The sequence below is a fragment of the Pelodiscus sinensis genome, chromosome 3 (genome assembly GCF_049634645.1).
Source record: "Pelodiscus sinensis isolate JC-2024 chromosome 3, ASM4963464v1, whole genome shotgun sequence".
Taxonomy (NCBI): Eukaryota; Metazoa; Chordata; order Testudines; family Trionychidae; genus Pelodiscus; species Pelodiscus sinensis.
This window is the reverse complement of record NC_134713.1, coordinates 172,006,584-172,026,395: the sequence shown is the minus strand read 5'-3', so window position 1 is coordinate 172,026,395 and position 19,812 is coordinate 172,006,584. Positions and strand designations below refer to the sequence as shown.

The window sequence follows — 19,812 nt, the reverse complement described above, 5'->3', positions numbered from 1 at the left end:
AGAGAATATGTTATAGTCTGCAGATAATACCAAGCTGGGAGGGGTTGCAAGTGCTTTCAAGGATAATATCATTCAAAATGATCTGGACAAACTGGAGAAATGGTCTGAAATAAATAGGATGAAGTTTAATAAGGACAAATGCAAAGTACTTCACTTAGGAAGGAACAATCAGTTACACACATACAGAATGGGAAGAAACTGCCTAGGAACAAGTACTGCAGAAAGAGTCCTATGGGTCATAGTGGACCACAAGCTAAATGTGAATCAAAAGTGTGACACTATTACAAAAAAAGCAAACATGATTCTGGGATGCATGAACGGTACTGTTGTGAGCAAGACACAAGAAGTCATTCTGCCTCTCTACTCTGCATTGATTAGGCCACAAATGGAGTATTGTGTCCAGTTCTGAGCATGACATTTCAAGAAAGATGTGGAAAAATTGGAGAAGGTGCAGAGAACAGTAACACAAATAATTAAAGGTCTAGAAAACATGGTCTATGAGAAAAGACTGAAAGAATTGGGTTTGTTTAGTTTAGAAAAGAGAAAACGGAGAGAGGACATGATAGTAGTTTTCAAGTATCTAAAAGGATGTTCCAAGGAAGAGGGAGAAAAATAGTTCTCCTTGGCCTCTGATGATAGGCCATGAAGCAATGGACTTAAATTGTAACAAGGGAGGTTTAGGTTGGACATTAGGAAAAGGTTCTGAACTGTCAGGGTGGATAAAAACTGGAATAAATTACCTAGGGAGGTTGTGGAATCTCCATCTCTGGAGATATTTAAGAACAGGTTCGATGGACCTCTATCGGGGATGATCTAGGTGGAGCTCTGTCCTGCCATGAGGGGACTGGACTTGATGACCCCTCAAGGTCCCTTCCAGTTCTAGTATTCTAGGATTCCATAAAATAAGTTGTAAAAGACAGAGTTTGCAATTATATGAGGTACTTTTCTATGGAGAATTTGCTGATTTTTCAGGAAGCAGATCAATGTCACTTTTAAAGGATAAATATTTCTATCTTGTTCCTGAGTGACCAATAGTATCTGGAATGAGGTGTACAGATAGTTCGGAATGGCTAGCTAGTTCGAACTATCTAGCCCGTGCCGCGTGTAGCCGCGCGGCACGGGGTTCGCACTAGCCGGCTTTTAAAAATGGCGGCGCCGGCTTTATGCTAATGAAGCCCAGGAAATTCAAATCCTGGGCTTCATTAGCAAGTTCGGTATGCATACATTACCCCGCTAGTTCGAACTAGCGGGGTAGTGTAGACATACCCTGAGCTGTCCAAGTAGTTAGGACCAAAGAAAATTTTCCTCTGTGTTCTGCTTCCCCAGAGAATGTTAGGCTCTTTCAAAATTTTCTTTCTTTGCCATAGGTTTTGTTTTTACTTTGGGGTTGATCTGTATATAGTTGGGTTTGTGGATCTCTTGTTGTTTGTGTTCTTTCTGTGATAAGTGTCTCCCTTCATTTTAAAAGTTGGGGAGGCAGGTGAGTAGTTCCATGCATTGCAGATACCAGTAGTCTTATTCAGAGCCACCTATTGGACAATTTGAGACAGCCCCCCGGACTCCTGGCTTTGGTGGCCTGGAGCACTAGCGGAGTGCTTTGCACCGGCAGCACAGGTTAGGCCCATCCCCACACGCACCAGCAGTGGCAGGAAGTGGAGTGAGCCAGCCACATTGCTCTGCTTCAGAGCAGAGCTGGGGGAGCAAGGCTGGGATTTGAGAGAAAGGGTTGAGTGGGGGTGGGGTAAGAGCAGAGAAGGAGTGGGAAGAGTTGAGATGTCAGTGGGACAGGTGGAAGAGGGAGGAGGTGTTCTGGACCCTGCACCCTCCTAGAGCTGGCCCCAGTTACACTGATGAATCACCTAGCAGTATCCTAGCCCTCCAATGACCTAGACCAGGGCTACTCAATATGTGGCCCATAGGCCAGTTTGCAGCCCTTGGGACAGTTTGGGTTTACACGGGGCTCAACACGTGGTCCACGGGTGAGATCCTTTGAACATGGCCTCACCTGGGAACATGCTCCTCAATGACAAGTCAATATAATGATCTTCTGTTGATATGCATCTTAGTAGTTAAATTCCTGGACTGTCATTGCTCATTAAAAGTGCTGTTATATAGGTGGAAATTGGATAAATATTGCATTTTATTAATATCAGCAGAATTGACATAAATGGGGCCTGCGTGTTGTGTAGTCTTGCCTTAATTTTGTATTCATGCCTGTCAGTGTGAAATAAGCTATTTGCATATTTTGCATATATATTTGCATGCATGTGCAACCACACTTAAGTTGCGGCCCTCAGCATGTACTGTGAGTATCATTGTGGCTCCTGGGGCTTCTGAAATTGAGTAGCCCTGACCTAGACATTAACATTCAGGGGGGATGTGCACTGATGCATGTGAATTCCTACCTCAGTTTTGCAGTCCACTGCCAGAGCTGTAATCGAGCACTATGTTAATTAGCTTACAGTTATCCTCATTAATTAGCTCTTTGTTAACAGATTTCTTTCTCAATAGTCCCATCTTTGTCAGAGTACAGTAGACTGAACTCCCTTTGGCTGCTGCCATTTCACTCAGTAATCTATATCTACTCATATTTGGTGTTTGGCTCCCAGCTGATAGGAGGAGGAAATGCTAAGCATTACTGCAGTCACAGGACAACCTCTGTATCTTCAATCAAAGAACTACTGTCTTAGATGAAGAGTCAGCTTTAACCCCTGGCCTTTGTGCATGCATGCTTGTTCAATAGCTATTTTATTTTTCAGCAGAGTACAGTATTCAACAGAAAACAGACACATTTTAGGTTGTGCTGTTTACCTGACAAAACAGTCAAAACAGTTTTCTGATTAAAGATGCAATGGTAGACTCCCAGTCTCTATGGGGTTCTTCACATTAGAGGATAATAGAACCGTTTGCAAACAGCCAGAGAAATTATTTATTAGGGAATGAAACCTTTAATTTAGAAGGAAGGTTTAATTCTCTTTAAAAAAAGTCTTATCCTCCCACTCTGCAAAATGTAGCAAGGCCAAAAATTAATATATTTGTGCATTTATTTCAAAGTTGTTATGTGGGTGTCTGTGGAAAGGTAGAATTTATAAGTAGAACAAGCAATGTACTCACAGCAGTCTTCCTTGTACAAGTGAGGTTTTGTAAAATTGAAGAGCCACGTCAATCAAAACCATACATCATATCCACTGCTCTGTTAGTTTTAGTTTTAAAGAGCTTTATAAATGGGAAATTGCTACAAATATTCTTCAGCTGCTAAAAGATTCTCTGAGGCAGCTATGGAGAATGGCTGGTGACAGGGAGGGGAAAGGTACTGGAATCCAAACCTTCACTTTTCTTATTTCCACTGTAACAGTCACAGCTGTTGTCTAGAATAACAGCTTTGTTTGATTGTGTATAATTTTATATGCCTGTGTGTGTTCCTTCTGTTCATGTTGGAGGCTAACACGAAAGGGTAAAATCTGCCCTCTCTCTCTCTCCTGCACAACTCCACAGGAGGCACAAGTTTGCAGTGGGGTTATTTGGGGGTATTAAAAGGGGTAACTAGTGAAGGAGGATATTGGGGCTAATGGCCATGTGACACCCCCCAAGCCCAGTGAAGAGCTGAGACAACTCCCGCCCCCACCCCCGCTAGGGTTGCCAGGTGTCCGGGATTGGCCTGGACAGTCCGGTATTTGTGGCTTTTGTCCGGTAAAAAAAGCCAGAAAAATACCAGACATGTGAAATTTCCAGTATTTTCTGTTTTTCTCAGATGGAAGGCCGCCTGGAACATTCTTCCCCTGCTGCGTCTGGTGGGGGCGGAGGGGAGTGTGGAGATTTAAAGGGGCTATGACTCTTTTTGGATATGTCTACACTACCCCGCTAGTTCGAACTAGCGGGGGTAAAGTAGTCATCTGCACTTGCAAATGAAGCCCGGGATTTGAATTTCCTGGGCTTCATTTGCATGAAGCCGGCCGGCACCATTTTTAAATGCCGGCAGTTCGAATCCCGTGCCGCGCGGCTACACGCAGCATGGAGTAGCTAGTTCGGATTAGGCTTCCTAATCCGAACTAGCTGTACACCTTGTTCCTCTCCTCTTACTTGACTCTGCCTCTTCCCATCTCTCCACCCAGCCTGAGGTCAACATAAGCTCTTCCTGACTCGCCACCGTCTTCCCACTCTTACTGGCTGTGCGAGCAAAGGGACTAGGAGCTGAGGGCCAGCTTTGATTCCTGCACCTTTAGCAGAGGAGGAGCAGCTGCCCAGTGGCTCAGCCTTCTGCTTCTGACCTGGCCGAGGACAGAGAGAGAAAGGGCTGTGGAGCTCACCCCAGGACTGTACTGCACTTGTTAGAGAGCTCTGGAACTGTGCCCATGGACTCTGGAGGCTTCTCGCCCACAGGGAGCACTGGCCATGCAGGATTCAGCTCTGCCACTACCAGCTTGCGCCCAGCACTCATGACTTGGGAATAGAAGGGGCAGAGATGAGGGTCTCATCTGGGAGTGTGCGTGCTGGGAATTCAGAGGGGCACCTTAGCTCAGGGTTTCAACCTGGGGTGTGCTGGGAATTCAGTGCAGGAGGGACTGCCGGGGATCAAGATTTCAGCCTGGCAGCAGATGCTGGAATTTGGAGCTTCAGCCAAGTAACCTGAAAAGGCTGGCAGGACCCTCCCCACCATGAGAAACCCTGCTTTAATGTACATATCACACGCAGGATGCCTCTCTTCCTACTGGCTTGTGTCTTTCTCTCACTGAACCCTGCCTGAGAGCACCACCTGCTGTTCACCAACAGCCTGCATTTACCTGTGCTGACCGCAACTAACCAGCAGGGCGAGTGCGGGAGTGGAAAATATGGGACTTTTTTTAAAAAGGTGGGACATCTGCAAAAGGGCTTAAATAAGGGATTGTCCCATTAAAAATGGGACAGATGGCCATCCTATTGTTTAATAGTGTGATTAAAACTGTGATTGTGATTAATTTAATAATTTGACAGTCCTAATTTTAATATACAGGCAGTCCCCGGGTTACATCAATCCGACTTACGTCGGATCCCTAGTTACAAATGGGGGAAGAGGGGCGCAGCTAGTGCGGGGTGCCTCCCCCACTGTCGCCACCTCCGGCGGCGCAGGGGGCGCTTCCCCCCAGCAGACCAGGGAGACGTGGAGCTAGCACCTTCCCCCTCCCCAGCAGACCAGGGAGACGCAGAGCGGCTTTTCTCGCCGCAGAGGACACGGGTCTGCTGGGGGGAACAAGACACCAGCTAAAAGGGGGCACCCCAGAGCGGAAAAATTAATTTCCTAGGGAACAGCAGGAGCAGCAGGCAGTGAGACCCATTGTGTTACAGTCCCCATCTTGGGAGCAACAGCTCTTTCCCTCTTCAGTACTAGAGCTGCAAGTATCTTGTTAGCGTCACGTGAAATTAACAAGTCCCTTCCTGCCTGGCAGAGGTGAAGCTGAAAAATTACACAGTGGTGTGGGTGGGCAAGAATGGGGAGGAGCAGGACAGAAGTGAAGAGGGGATAAGCCCAACCCCACACCCTGGCTGGAGTGGAGCCCCGAGGGGATGGGTCTGGTTGCAAAGTGGGTGAGTGGACAATGAGGACCCACCTGTGGCTAAACTCCTGTTCCCAACACAGAATTTTTCTTTAAAATTAATCCTGTGGATAAATTCACACACACACTTCACAGGAAGGGATTTCCATTTTCTGCTCAGCAGAATACAACAACAGCTTTGATTGTATCAATATTTCACTGTGCTCTCCAATGACTATTGATTACACTTAATACCCATTTCACTGAACCATCTGTAGCAAATTCTATTTGGAACAGTAATATGCATTGAATAAACTTTATTTAGTTATAAAAAACAAAGATTCTGACTATTAAATGAATAACTGGGATCTTTCAGGTACCCCCAAAAGGAAGATTTGGATATAGCATGAAACACTGAAACTTATGATCAATTTTAAATTAAAATATCAACCAAAAAAAACCTTCATATCAAAACAGTATGTGTTTTTCTTAGAATAAGGAAGTTGTATGAGAATCAGGATCTTTTCCACCTAACTCCAGCTCCCCGTCCTCCCCCCAAAATATGTACCAGTTCCGACTTACATACAAATTCAACTTAAGAACAAATCTACAGTCCCTATCTTGTATGTAACCCAGGGACTGCCTGCAATCTGCAAGATTACCACTAACAGATTTGTTTCTACCATAGAGTCCAAGTCCTACCCATCCAATATCCCGTCCCCAGCAGTGGCCATCTGAGCCGCTTCTGGGGAAGAAGTTAGAATAATAGACTCCTAGGGTTGGAAGAGATCTCAGGAGGTCATTGAGTCCAGCCCCCTTCTAAAAGCAGGGGCAATCCCAATTTAATCATCTCAACCAGTTATATAAACCTATCCCAGACATTGTCAGGGGCCTGGGGAATCTCTTCCTATCCCCTGTAGGCAACTAGTTGAAACCCTGAGGCGCATCAACTTTTAAGAACATAAGTTCCAGGATTGCTGAGCATTTTCCCTTCAATCACAAGTACCCCTGTCATATGATTACATTCACAGTGGTGCTAAATCATTCTTTATAGTGGGGAAGCTGAAGGCAGAAACCATGTATTTGGGTTAATCCTACTTCAAGATCAGGGGAAGGGGAGTGGCAACAACTCTAGCACCCTAGTTCTAACACCTATGTGCACTCCTAAATTTGTCCAGCTATCTCTGAAAAGTAATTCCCTCATAACTCCTATTGGCTTGCATGTAGAATAGTAATAGAGATGTAGCCGTGTTAGTCTGGTCTTGCTGAAACAAAAGACAGGACTATGCAGCACTTTAAAGACTAACAAGATGGTTTATTAGGTGATGACCTTTCGTGGGCCAGACTCACTTCCTCAGATCAAATTATGGAAGAAAATTGACATGACCATAAATACCAAAGGATACAATAAAAAAAAAAGTGAATACATCTAAAATTGACAAATCAGATTTTAGAACAGATGCGGGGGAGAAGGGGAGGTTAGTGTCAAACCTCAGAACTGTCATTCATGCTTAAATTTGACATTTTACGAATGGGCCTTAACAAATATGCTAACTACCTTACCCATTAGAAAGATAACTTCTCCAATTATCACCCCTAATATCACTATCTCATAAACACTAACCTTTCCCCCCTCCCCCATTCTAAAATCTGATTTGTCAATTTTACATGTGTTTACTTTTTTTTTTTATTGTATCCCTTTGGTATTTATGGTCATGCCAATTTTCTTCCACAATTTGATCTGAGGAAATGGGTCTGGCCCACAGAAGCTCATCACCTAATAAACCATCTTGTTAGTCTTTAAAGTGCTGCACAGCCCTGTCTTTTGTTTCAGCTCCTATTGGGATGCTGTTCCTAAACCTTACCCCTCTGATGATTAGAAACCTTCTTCTGATTTACAGCCTGAGTTTATTCATGGCCAGCTTCTATCCATTTGTTCTTGTGCCAGCATTTTCCTTACTTTAAACAGAACTTAACCCTCCCTGATATATACCCCCCAAAGTATTTATAGAAAGCAATCATATCACATCTCATCCTTCTGCTTTCAGTTTTCAAGAGCTTTGTTTCATCTTTGAGGATGGAGAAGGAGCATGGATCAAATCAGGTGATATTTTTTCCTCCTTATTTATTTACAAGTTTTAATCAAGAAAGAGTATAAAGATCTAACATAACTATAAAGCTTACTGGGCAGGATCTAATTGGCCACGTGTATATTATGCATTACATACAATGCTAACAATCACAAATACTTAACACTTCAGTACCTACAGATTGCATGTGTGCTCTAAGGCTGGAAAAAATTTAAGAGTATTTAGTCAGTCATGAAATCTCAGGGAATATTGAAAGGACAACATAATATATATAACAAATGAGACAAAATTTGTGTATTTTTTGTAATTAATGCAATAACTATGTAGTATACTGTTGTCCCTATGTATTTTTATGACTGACGAGAAGAAGAAGAAATAGAAATGGAGGAGGAGAAAAGAATAAATCCGAGCAAGAGAAAATATGAATAAGTAGACCTATAAATGTCTGGGAAGGGAATATGTTTTATATGTTCTTTGAAGGGATCGTGGGACTAAGTAATAATAATTAATAATACTGCTTAGCTCTCAAATCAAATCAGAGAAGGTCAGTATCAGTTTACAAATGAGTAAACTAAGGTACAGAAAGGCAAAATGACTTGCACAAGGTCACCCAGAAGGCCTATGGCAGAGCTAGGTATAGAACCCAGATCTCTTGAGTCTCAGTTCAAAAAGTACATATGTAAAATAACAGTTAAGAGTTTTTAAAAGTGTGATTTTTAGCATTACATATAATGTGGAATGCATGTGTGGCCAGTTGGAAACTCCCCAGAAAGCTTTGTGACTATTTTTATGTTTGTTCTGTGTAATATTTCTTTATTAAAACTTGGAAATATGCTCTGTTTAAAATAAAATGGAAAAAAATCATCTACTTACCTCCAAGCTCCCCTCCCCTGTTGAAAACCATTACCTTATCCTTATTTCAAGGTAAAATTAAAAATTGTTCTAAGCTTTATGCTTAAAACCAGACCATCTACAGAAAAAAGACTAAAAATGTTGCTATTAGTTAAATCCAATTTATAAAAGTGCTGGAAAGCTTGCTCAAGGGGAGGCAAAAAGAGTATATGTTAGCTCCCTAGAGGAGTCAAATTGGTCCCATTTATGGCATCTTGAGAGAGTAATTTTTCCCATGAGAGTCCATTTGCTTAAAGAGGCAGGAGGATTTCACCTTTCCAGTACTGGAAAGCAACTCTCTAAAAAATTTCCATCACTGTCAAGGCTGATTTTCACAGATATACTGGAATAGAGCTTTCTATGTAGAAGCCTGGCTGACAGGGTGATGGGAGAGTTCAGAGCCTTGGGAGTGAGATTACAGACTTCCCACCATAGAAGAGTAATTTTGTCACAGGTGCAGAGCACACTAAGTGTGATAGAGATGACAGGAAGTGCTGACACCAATATTTATTTGTTAGTTTAGCTAAGCAGAGTCTTGAAAAAGTCTGCAGAGAGAGTGAAGATAACACTTCGATGTCACCCCAGATCCATTCTCCATTCCCTTCAGCCAGATTATGATTAAATTCTTCATCCCAGTTTTCTTGGATATCAGTGATTTTGTGTGCCTGTATGAAGCTAACAACAGATAGCCTATAAAAATAGGTTTGGTGCTGAATTTGGCAGCTATGTCTTAGAACAGGTGTGGTAAAAAAGACAGAACCAGTTTGCCCGGGTTAGCTCCTGGCAGGCTGCCAACACTTAATATACCTATGCCTCTGCAGGAATGGCAGTTTGAAGCTCCTGTTGATCCCCCTTCCTGGGCAACGGGAGCTATGGGAAGTGGCGCAGACCAGGACACCACTTTCCGCTGCTCCCATTGGTCAGGAATGGCTATCTATGGCTAATGGGAGCTTCAAGCAGCTGCACCCATGGAAGCACAGCTAAATAAAGTGCTGATGTCCCGTGAAGGACTAACCCTGGCAAACTGTGTCCAGCCCATGCACGGGTTATTAGCCACCGCTGTATTAGAAGGACAGTTGTTCATTCTGGATGTTACATCTGACTGAGGAAATGGTCCAGTTGGTCAGAACAAGGGAGTTGTAAATGTGTTGATCCCAGGATATTATAGAGACAAGGTGGACGAGGTAATATCTTTTTTTGGACCAACTTCTTTTGGTGAGAGAGACAAGTTTTTAATCATAGAATCATAGAACCATAGAACTGGAAGAGACCTCAGAAGGTCATCAAGTCCAGCCCCCTGCTCTAGGCAGGACCAATTCCAACTAAATCAACCCGGCCAGGGCTTTGTCAAGCCGAGACTTAAACACCTCTATGGATGGAGACTCCACTACTTCCCTAGGTAACCCATTCCAGTGCTTCACTACCCTCCTAGTGAAATAGTTTTCCCTAATATCCAACCTGGACCTCTCCCACCACAACTTGAGACCATTGCTCCTTGTTCTGTGCCATCTGTCACTACTGAGAACAGCTTCTCTCCATCCTCTTTGGAACCTCCCTTCAGGAAGTTGAAGGCTGCTATCAAATCCCCCCTCACTCTTCGCTTCTGCAGACTAAACAGACCCAAGTCCCACAGCCTCTCCTCATAAGTATATGCTCCAACCCCCTAATCATTTTGGTTGCCCTCCGCTGGACCCTCTCCAATGTGTCCACATCCTTTTTGTAGTGGGGGCTCCAGAACTGGACACAGTACTCCAGATGTGGCCTCACCAGAGCCGAATAAAGGGGAATAATGACATCTCTGGATCTGCTGGCAATGCTCCTCTTAATGCAACCTAATATGCCATTAGCCTTCTTGGCTGCAAGGGCGCACTGTTGACTCATATCCAGCTTCTCATCCACTGTAACCCCCAGGTCCTTTAAGCTTTAAGATTTAAGCTTACACAGTACTCTTCTTCAGCTCTGGGAAATGTATGCAGAGTGTCACAATTTATCACAAGGTGGAACAGATTCTCTAGTTTATTTCAAGGGACCATTCAAGGTGAAGGGGTCCTTTGACATGTCTCCACTCAGGAGACCAGAAAGGCAGCTGAGGAGGTACCTGTTCCTCAACACAACTTTCAAGATCCATGAATCCTGCGCATGCCTCTCACAACGTGTCGTGTACGACATGGATCAGAACACTACTTCCAGCTCACTAAACTGCCCAATAGCAACTATGTTGGTGAAATGAGAAAATCACTGTGATCTCAAATTAACTCACACATAAAAATGATAAGGACAAAAACATCATATCACCTGTGGGTAAACAGTGTTCATAAACTGGTGCTTCTCTATCTGATCTCTCAATTCTCATCCTCAAAGGAAATCTGCATGACACTTTCTAAAGATAAACCTCTGAACTTAAATCATAACTTTGCTAGACACTGAAAATCATGGATTGAATAGAGACACTGGATTTATGGCTTATTACCACAGTCTCTAACCAGCTAACCCACCCACCCTTTGTTGCATTCTACCACTTGAATAGTTCCTAGAAATATGTGTGAACTACTTATGCTAAACAAAATGTTTCACCTTGTATTTAGCTGTTTTGACCTTGAATACATTTCCGAGACCTGAAAAAGAGCTCTGTGCAAGCATAAAAACTTGTCTCTCTCTCCAACAGAAGTTGGTCTAATGGCATTACCATTTTACTTGGTGAAAACTTAGACTTTTGTATTTAGAAACTACATTTCTGTTTCATTTACAAATAACTTTACAAGCTTCAGGTAATGCATTTTAGTTTATAAATTGCTCTTCTGGACAGCTAGACATATGGACAAGTGCATACATACAAGCATATAGTGGTAACTATCAAATTCTCTTGCTTATTCCATGTTCATCTGCAACATTTGTAAATACAGAAGTTAACTGCTATGAAAATCTGTATTTTTGCTTCTAAGTGTCACATTTATGTCTGTGATCAGGTCGTAGAGAAACTAGAACTCCAGTTCTTATTTGCAGATGAATTGTTGGTGCAAATTTTGTGTGCCCAAAACACATCAGCAGAAGGGGAGCCTTTTTGGCCTCTAAGGGTACATCTACACAGCAACATTATTTCAAAATAACTAGTGTTATTTTGAAATAACTTAATCTGTGTCTACACAGCAGGCAGTTATTTCGAAATACTGTTGAAATACTGTCAAGCTGGATGGCTTCTTACTCAGACTCCTGTAACACTCATTGTACAAGAAGTAAGGGAAGTCAGAGGAAGAGTGCTCTATTTTGGAATAGGTGCTGTGTAAATGCCCCCAATTATGAAATAAGCTATTTTGAAATAAGCTACACAATTGACATAGTTCAATTTGTGTAACTTATTTTGAGTTAAGCCCTAATGTGTAGACAAGATGCACCCTCATACTGTAGGATACAGATACCTAGTACAGGCTAAATCATAAAAAACATAATTATCTGCACTCAGCAGTCATTCATTTTTAATAGCAACCACTATGCAAGAATGTGTGTGTGTATGTATGTGTGTGCACACGTGCTTATAAGCACACTGTACATATACCACTGTATACATATATGTATGTGAACCAAATCTGATCAAGTTTGGCTCAGTCTTTCCTTTTTGTGAGCTATGTAATATTTATGTAATCTCAGGTGTGTGTTCAAAATGCAGATGTCTTTGCTGTGTGTATTAAAAAACTGTTAGCCCCTTTTATAAAAGCAAAGGTTTGAAGTGTGCTGTCAGCTTCCCTCGACCATCTCCATATGTGGATGTGTTGTCAGTTGTGCTTACATTTAAGCAGCCTTTTAATTGTTTTTTTAAATTGGAATCATAGTTTTTTAAAAATGCTTCAGGATTTTTTGGAATAAGACACCTTTATAAATATTGTATGTTGCAATAACTTAATGGTTATCTATCAGGATATAGATGTGTCAATATAACCCATCGTCTCTGATTAACATGAGTTCTTTAGTATGGGTAGAAGAAGAGAGTTGGTGTTCGTTATCATGCCTCATTGAATGTGAAAAAGTCAAACACTGATAAATGTGAAGAATAATCTGAGCAAATTTTGTGCTATAAACTTGTTTCTATTGTTAACAGGACAGATTTCACAATGGACAGCCAGAGTCTGGGTTTTACCCTTCTAATCAAATGAGGCAGTTAATACTTGCACCACATTTCCACTGGCACTACAGGAAGGGTACATCTAGACTGCAAGCTTCTTTTGAAAGAGAGAGTCCACACCTCAAAACCGGACTGCATGGACACTCTCTCAAAAGAAAGCCCTGATAGCTATTCACAGAATGGCCACCAGGGCACCCGTGCTTTTTTCTATTGCCTCTTCTTTCGAAAAATTTCCCTGTTCTTTGTCCACACGTGCCTTTTTTTGAAAGATCTCTTTCGAAAAAACCCTGCATTCTTTCTTTCAATGTGTGGACGCAGGTGAAGTTTTTTCGAAAAAAGGGCAATTTTTTCAAAAAAAAAATGTAGTCTAGACGTACCCAAAGACTGCAGCTTTTAGCATCCTTACTATATAAAGGAATCTATATGAGCTTGAGATTCAGGATCTGATATCCTTCTTACATACTTTTGTTGAAACTACCTGTAATGGGTTCGAGACTCACTGATCATTTCCAGGAATTAGCTGAGTCCACCCTCAGAGAGCCCTCTCCTGGTGGTGTCTTACCCACTATTATCTTTTTGACTGTTCTCCATCACTTGTCCAGACCCATATTCCTCCCAGACCATGGTATTCTTCCCTCAGGGTACTGCCCCCCACACTCTGGGGTCCTCTCCCAGGGAAACCCAAGCCCTATATCTACTTTGCTTCAGTGACCCACTGCCAGTTGTCATCTAATTGAGGCAAACTGCAGTCTGAAATGGACACTCACTGGCAAGGGGATGTGAACCTGCTGTGTTATCCTGCCCTGGATGCTCCTCTGCAACCCTACTACTTCCCTGGGTCCCTGTCACTGGGCCTCAGCCTGGGGCTCTCCCTGCCTTCTCCCCTCTGCCTAACATACCCCACTAGCAGGCAACTAGGTCGCTCTCTCCCCAGCACTGAAGCAATAAGTGTGCTTCTCCTGACCAGCCATCTTTTTTATACAGCCCTGCCACAAGCCATCCCCCAATTGACTTCTAGCCTCAGCCCTCTCCCAAGGCTGTTTTAATCCTTTATAGTCCAGTTCAGGGCAACTGCCCCATCACACTATCTCATTCATCCACCAATTAGTTAAAGTGGAAACATGGGAACCATTTATTATTTTTATTATTTATTAACATTTTGTGGAGATAACACAAAATCAAGATACTGAACATCATATTTCAAGCATAATAATGACATCATTTGGGGAGCCAAATAATGAGATTATGGAAGCTTGAGTGAAGAATATATTAAAATGTCCCACTTTGGCCCATTTAAAATACATGTACTTTCATTTAGTAATCTAACTTCACATCATTTTAATAATAACAAACCCAAATGGTAGTTGTTTCCCCCCAGATCCTCTCACTCAAAGCACAACCCAAATATAGATCATGGGCTTGGAATCTTCAAGGAAGGAAGCCTTCCCCAAGTATGCAGAGCAGATCTGAAGCCGTGCAGTAATCCTTGAATCTCCTTAGTGAAGTTGCTGGGGGAATAACTCCACAGCAGTAGATTCTTGACCTCTGATATACTCTTGCAGAGTATAGCAAACAGGATTTTCAATCCTTTATTAAGTTCTGCAAGAAATATGCCTACAGACACATCCACATAAATAGCACCTAAAGACTAATAAAGTCCACAATCCTGCTTCCACCTTTGTGCAAAAGAACCACTTGCAGACAAATGTAGGCACTTCCTAACCCTTGTAGGAAGTATCAAATTTGCCCTAACAGGAGATTTTTCAGTTCTCCAAACAGCTGTCAAAATATAGGTAAGATCCATGCCCAGTGGAGTTTTCAGGCTTTGCTGGCCCTTGCTACAACAAACTCAGAAGAAATGTATGTGTGTCTCATGCTGTCTAATCCCACTTGCTTCCCATTTCTATTGCTTTCTGCTAAAGCTTACAGTAAGACTCCATCTCAATTATTCTAGTTATAGTACAGTGCAGGGGTGGGAAACTCAGAGCATGGACTGTCCCTTAATTTGCTCCCTGTACCATACTAAATATACTATACATTAATATGGAAATAATAACTACACTTTCCAGAAGCAACACAGAATTTTCTTTATCATTAACAACCTGGCTGTGTCTACACTGGCATGAATTTCCGAAAATGCTTAAAACAGAATAGTTTTCATTATAAGTATTTCCGGAAAAAGAGCGTCTACATTGGCAGGCTGCTTTTCCGGAAAAGCCTTTCTTCCGGAAAAGCATCTGTGGCCAATGTAGATGCGCTTTTCCAGAAAAGAGCCCCGATTGTCATTTTTGCGATCGGGGCTTTTTTCCGGAAAAGACTACTGGGCTGTCTACACTGGCCCTTTTCTGGAACAGTGTTCCGGAATAAGGACTTATGCCCGAGCGGGAGCAACATAGCTTTTCCGGAATAGCGGCTGATTTTGTACAGTAGAGCGTCGTTGCTTTTCCGGAAATTCAAGGACCAGTGTAGACAGCTCGCAGCTTATTCCGGAAAAGCGGAATAAGTGGCCCAGTGTAGACACAGCCTCTTTATTCAAGCAGAAATATTGGCTAGATCACAAGTAATGTGAGTTTATTCAAATAGCGGTAGTGTCCAATGAGGGTAATGCATTCATCCTATTTGCTGACTTGCCCTGTTAACAATTGTTTCACAGTTTGCAGGATATAGAATGCTATGTTATACAAGCTTGCAATTAAAATATTGACTAGTTGAAACATAAGGGCTAAATTCTGCCAATATTTTGGCATATATGGTACCTACTGAATCGCACATGCATGTTCACAGAACTTAATCCTAAACATATGATATTGAAAAGGCCTTGACATTTCTTATATTAGAATTAATCTTATTTCATCAGTTCACTCATTGTATTGGTGTGCAAGGGTTGATCTGAAATAGCAATGACTTTTATTTATTGGACTTTATGTTAGTCTTTAGGTGCTCTTTATGTGTATGTCTCTGTAGGTATATTTCTTGCTTAACTTAATAAAGGATTGCTTATCCTGTCCTACAAAAAAGAGTATCGATTTAAAAATATTTAAAATAGTGTTCTTTGAGGAAACTATGGACTTCATTCCCACATAGTTCTGATGACCTATAGCTTCCACTGAAATCATAGGAAGGATCAGTTTCATTTTTTTTTGAGAGAGAGAGAGAGACAATTGTGCTCATATGAGAGGCTGCATTGAATCATTCTGACCTGAAAACTAGTATCAACACCAAAAATCAAAGGAAATAATACTGCTAAATAATGAAGTGCGCAACATTCTAACCTAGAATAAAATAGAGAAGTTCAGAATGTTCAAAATAGCTTATATTCTCTGGGCTTTTGTTAAAGTAATTGCTTAGTTAATTTCATCCTTCAGATTCCAAAGTGCACTTGTCTTCTTTCTTACTGTAGATATTCATTATTCAAAGCAGTTTTGAATGATTCTGCAAAAGCCCTAAAGGAGAAGGAGATAGGCAGTTGATAATATTAACCCTTGGAGCTGTCATGACTTATTGAATCTGAGTAAAAATGTGCAGAGCACAGCTTTGAATCGTATAGAGAGACAATAAAAGCAGAATCATATTGCTTTTAAAAGTTATCTTTTCAGTATCCATAGCAGTCAAATAAAATTTGATTTGTTTATTTGTTCAGTTGTATGTGTCTTGGTGAGAAAACACTACAGAATTTTTTATAGGTAACCTTCTTTGTCAAACCTGACATAACCATTTCACTTCCCTTGAAAAACTGCAATATATCTCTTGTTGCACTGTGATCAATGATAGCAGATGTACTTTAGAAAAGGTTTCCATATGGTAACCCAGATGTTCATTCTCTCCTTATGAAAGAATTATTGTAACTTGTATAGTTAGACAGTGTTATGGTAAATAAGTCTATGTCTCAGACATGGAATAATACTTCAGTAACTCTGTATTTGGGGGGCTTTGGAAATTAAGCTAAACCTTCCATATTTTGTTGTTGGTTTTGTTTTGTTTTTTTCACTTTTGAGACATAATTGTCTTTATAGAATAATCACATAAAATACTGCTTATAAACATGACATAGAAAAAAACGGTCATTCATTAGCTTGGAAACAAATTATAATTACAGTTATGGGGCTTTGAGGCGATTATAAAGAGATATAAAGAGATTCATGCTAATTGAACAGTTTAATTTAATAGCAAGCTAAAACACAGTAATCAGCTGAAGAGAAATACATCACAATATTTTAAAAGGATCAGGGCATTAGGACTCATTATATCCTCCTCCCTGCTTTAATCATTTTCGGATAGAGTGTAAAGCTATGCAGGCAATAGTCTATATAAATGGAATCATATGATGCATGTATTAAATCAAAACTGCACCTTCCCTTAGTATCTACACTGAAGAGCTAGGGAATAAGCCAGCTATTCTGCCAGAGCTTTGCTATACTGGCGCTTGATGGTGATATACAGTATTTCTCATCTGCAGAACAAACTGCAGCATCTCTTCCTGCAGCAGCGTGTCAGCCATTGGCTTTCCTGTGACACGTGACGGATGGAGCCTTCTCTGTGTCTTTTCTCGCCCATCTGTGTGCAGGGCACTGATAGGCCAGGCTGATGCGCAGGCAATTTATCATCTTGATCTCCCACTGAGTCAGGGAGCTCTCCTGTCATCAGTATTGATTTCAGAGGATGGACTAAATTTCCTAGGATTTCCATTAAGAATTAAGAAAAAAGCTATAAACACGCAGGGTAGCCAGGCAGACATGGATATGAAATGGCACTGTGAAACCTCTCAGGTAGCTTCTTCTATCACAGCTGATGCAGAGCACAGGCTAAAGCACTGCAGCATGCAGGGTTTAAGATACCATTAGTTTAACAGCAAAATAAAAAAGGCATTTGCACTGATTACTAAAAATGACTTTTTAAAAAATTATTAGACTACATCTCCTTGGAGATTGCATGCCATTAATATTGAGATCAAATTTCTGCACAATATATGTTAAAGATAGAAAGGCTTTTAAATTTTAATATCTCTTTACAAGAAAATAACGCTTTAAAACCTCAGCATGAATGCTTCCTTTTTATCTGCTGCTTTTCTACGCCATAGAGATTTTTTTAGCATGTTGCTGCAAGAGAGTAAAGAAGGGGGTGGAGGGAAAATTAAGAAGCCTCCAATGAAAGCATGAATAAAAACTGCTTAAAATAATTGCAGTCTGTGTTGTTGTTAATAACCTATTAATTATTCTGGCTAAAAAAAATGCTTAAACCCTGACCATGCATGCTTTTTATTTTGGCACATAATGTGTGTTTGTGGTGTGCATATACACACATGGATTTTTTTGTTTGTTTATTTTTGTTTCTTATTGAGCATTTGCAGAACTGGAATTTCTGTGAGTTATATGCATGTTTTGTTAACATAAAATGCATAAAAATGAATGACTAAATCTGATGAAAATATATTTCATAAAATGTAATGCAAAATAGCGTTATATTTCTTTTTTAGAAATTCATATACATTATTTAGGGTGGAAATATCTGCATGCCAATGATAATGAAAGTGTTTGTGTGTTTTTTATAAGATTGAGTATTAATTTGCTCATTTGTAACGTCCAAAAGCAAGGCTGTTTTTATTAACAAACCTCCAAAGCATCTATTTAAAATAGCATTGCTTACATAGCTTACCATAATACGTGAAAACAAGTATCAAGGTGTGTATTTGTGTGTGTGTGTTTGTGAGAGAGAGAGAGAGAGAGCATTGAGCTCCTTTGGGAGCAATGTGATCCCAGTTGTTAGATTTCACAAAAATAGTGAAAATGCCTTGGTATTATAGAGCCTGCATGCACCATGGGAATTAAAGCTATGAAAAGCAGGACTGTTGCCAGATGGGACAACTGTATGCTGGTAGTGAGTACAGACAATAGGTGAGGAAGAGTGGAGTGAATGAAAGAGGATTAAGGTCTTTAAAGGGGATGAGGTAGGAATCTCTATCATAGAAGGGAGATAAGCTAGCAACCGCTATACCAGAAAAAGTCTATTTTCACATCTTACACTTATTATGAGATAGAAGATAAAGGAGGAAAAGCTTTCTTAATAACTTGTTTTGTTTCAAATTAGTTGAAGAAGCATATATTTAGGAAGAGCATTGTAGGAATGTGCTTTGATTTACAAGTTGAAAACATTACCTGGTATGTTGAGTGGAGTTTTGTACTTTTATGACATGTTTATAAGAGGATTATGTATAGAATTGGATCTAAGTTATCTGAGTCTTTTAGACGGTAGTATCTATATTTGGATAACAGATGATGCTCCTATCATTAGAAGTTATAGGACTGAATATTAAAACTTGGTCATTGTGGCTTACCAGATGTACTATGTAAATGACAGGTTTTCATTAACAGAAAGAATTTTTACAGGGATTTTATAAACATCATGTTTTAAACTTACATGCTCACATTTGTTAAAATTTTAGTGTGTACTGTTTTTCTCATACTGATAATCTCTAATGCTAATCTTGTTTTCCCCTCCTCCTATCACGGTTTTATCTGAATAGTTTTGGTTATGTTAGATTATCTCAATTCCAATAACTCTGACTGTTTGACATTTTAGACTATAGTACAAGTTCAGCCTGAAAATTTAGTGAAATGAGTTTGCCATTTCCCGCTCAACTCACTCCCTAATAGACAGTCTTCCACATCACCTAGGCATCATACATAATTTGACACAGCTGACAGCCTTTACTTAGAAGAGGCTTAGGGTTGAGCCAGCGTGGAAATTGAATTGCCTCTCGACTCCCAAATATTAATGATCCTTCCAGGTCAGCACAGAAGTAATTGGCAGGGCAGCCTGAGGAACTGTGTATTAAATCTGCCTAAATTGTAGCTAGACTGTGGAGAGATGCATCCAGATGGCTTATATAAAGTGAATTTATGTTGTGCTTCCATTTGCTTAATATACAAAGTGCTGGAGTTCTGGAAATCTCAAAATCCAACATCTGTACTCTTGAGTTTAGTATTGGAATGATCTTTCTGACCTTTAAGAAACCAATAATTATAAACTATTCTAGACAAATTTTTCTCAGGTGCTCCTGAAAAGCAAATAAACACAAATATCTTGATTTGATTACATCCCAAAGAGTAGCATTTACCTATGTTATAAGCTTTTTTCTAAAGCCATGTGGCAACAAATTTTGAAAAATACAATTAATATTGCCCCTACTTTCTAATAATTGAAATAG

The 19,812-nt window shown here is 40.6% G+C and overlaps 1 protein-coding gene across 20 annotated transcripts in view; it reads left to right on the top strand.

The window, feature by feature from the left end:
- The window catches only part of NRXN1 (neurexin 1), a 1,137,502-nt gene that overhangs the window by 1,052,458 nt on the left and 65,232 nt on the right, over positions 1–19,812 (top strand). For 2 of the 20 annotated variants that reach the window (XM_025184165.2, XM_025184164.2), the window contains exon 1: positions 17,222–17,374. The exons of the other annotated variants lie outside the window; for them this stretch is intronic. In XM_025184165.2, the coding sequence (XP_025039950.1) occupies positions 17,342–17,374 (33 nt within the window). In that variant the 5' untranslated portion in view covers positions 17,222–17,341. Of the gene's footprint in view, positions 1–17,221; positions 17,375–19,812 lie in introns of those variants that run through there. 20 annotated transcript variants of the gene reach the window in all.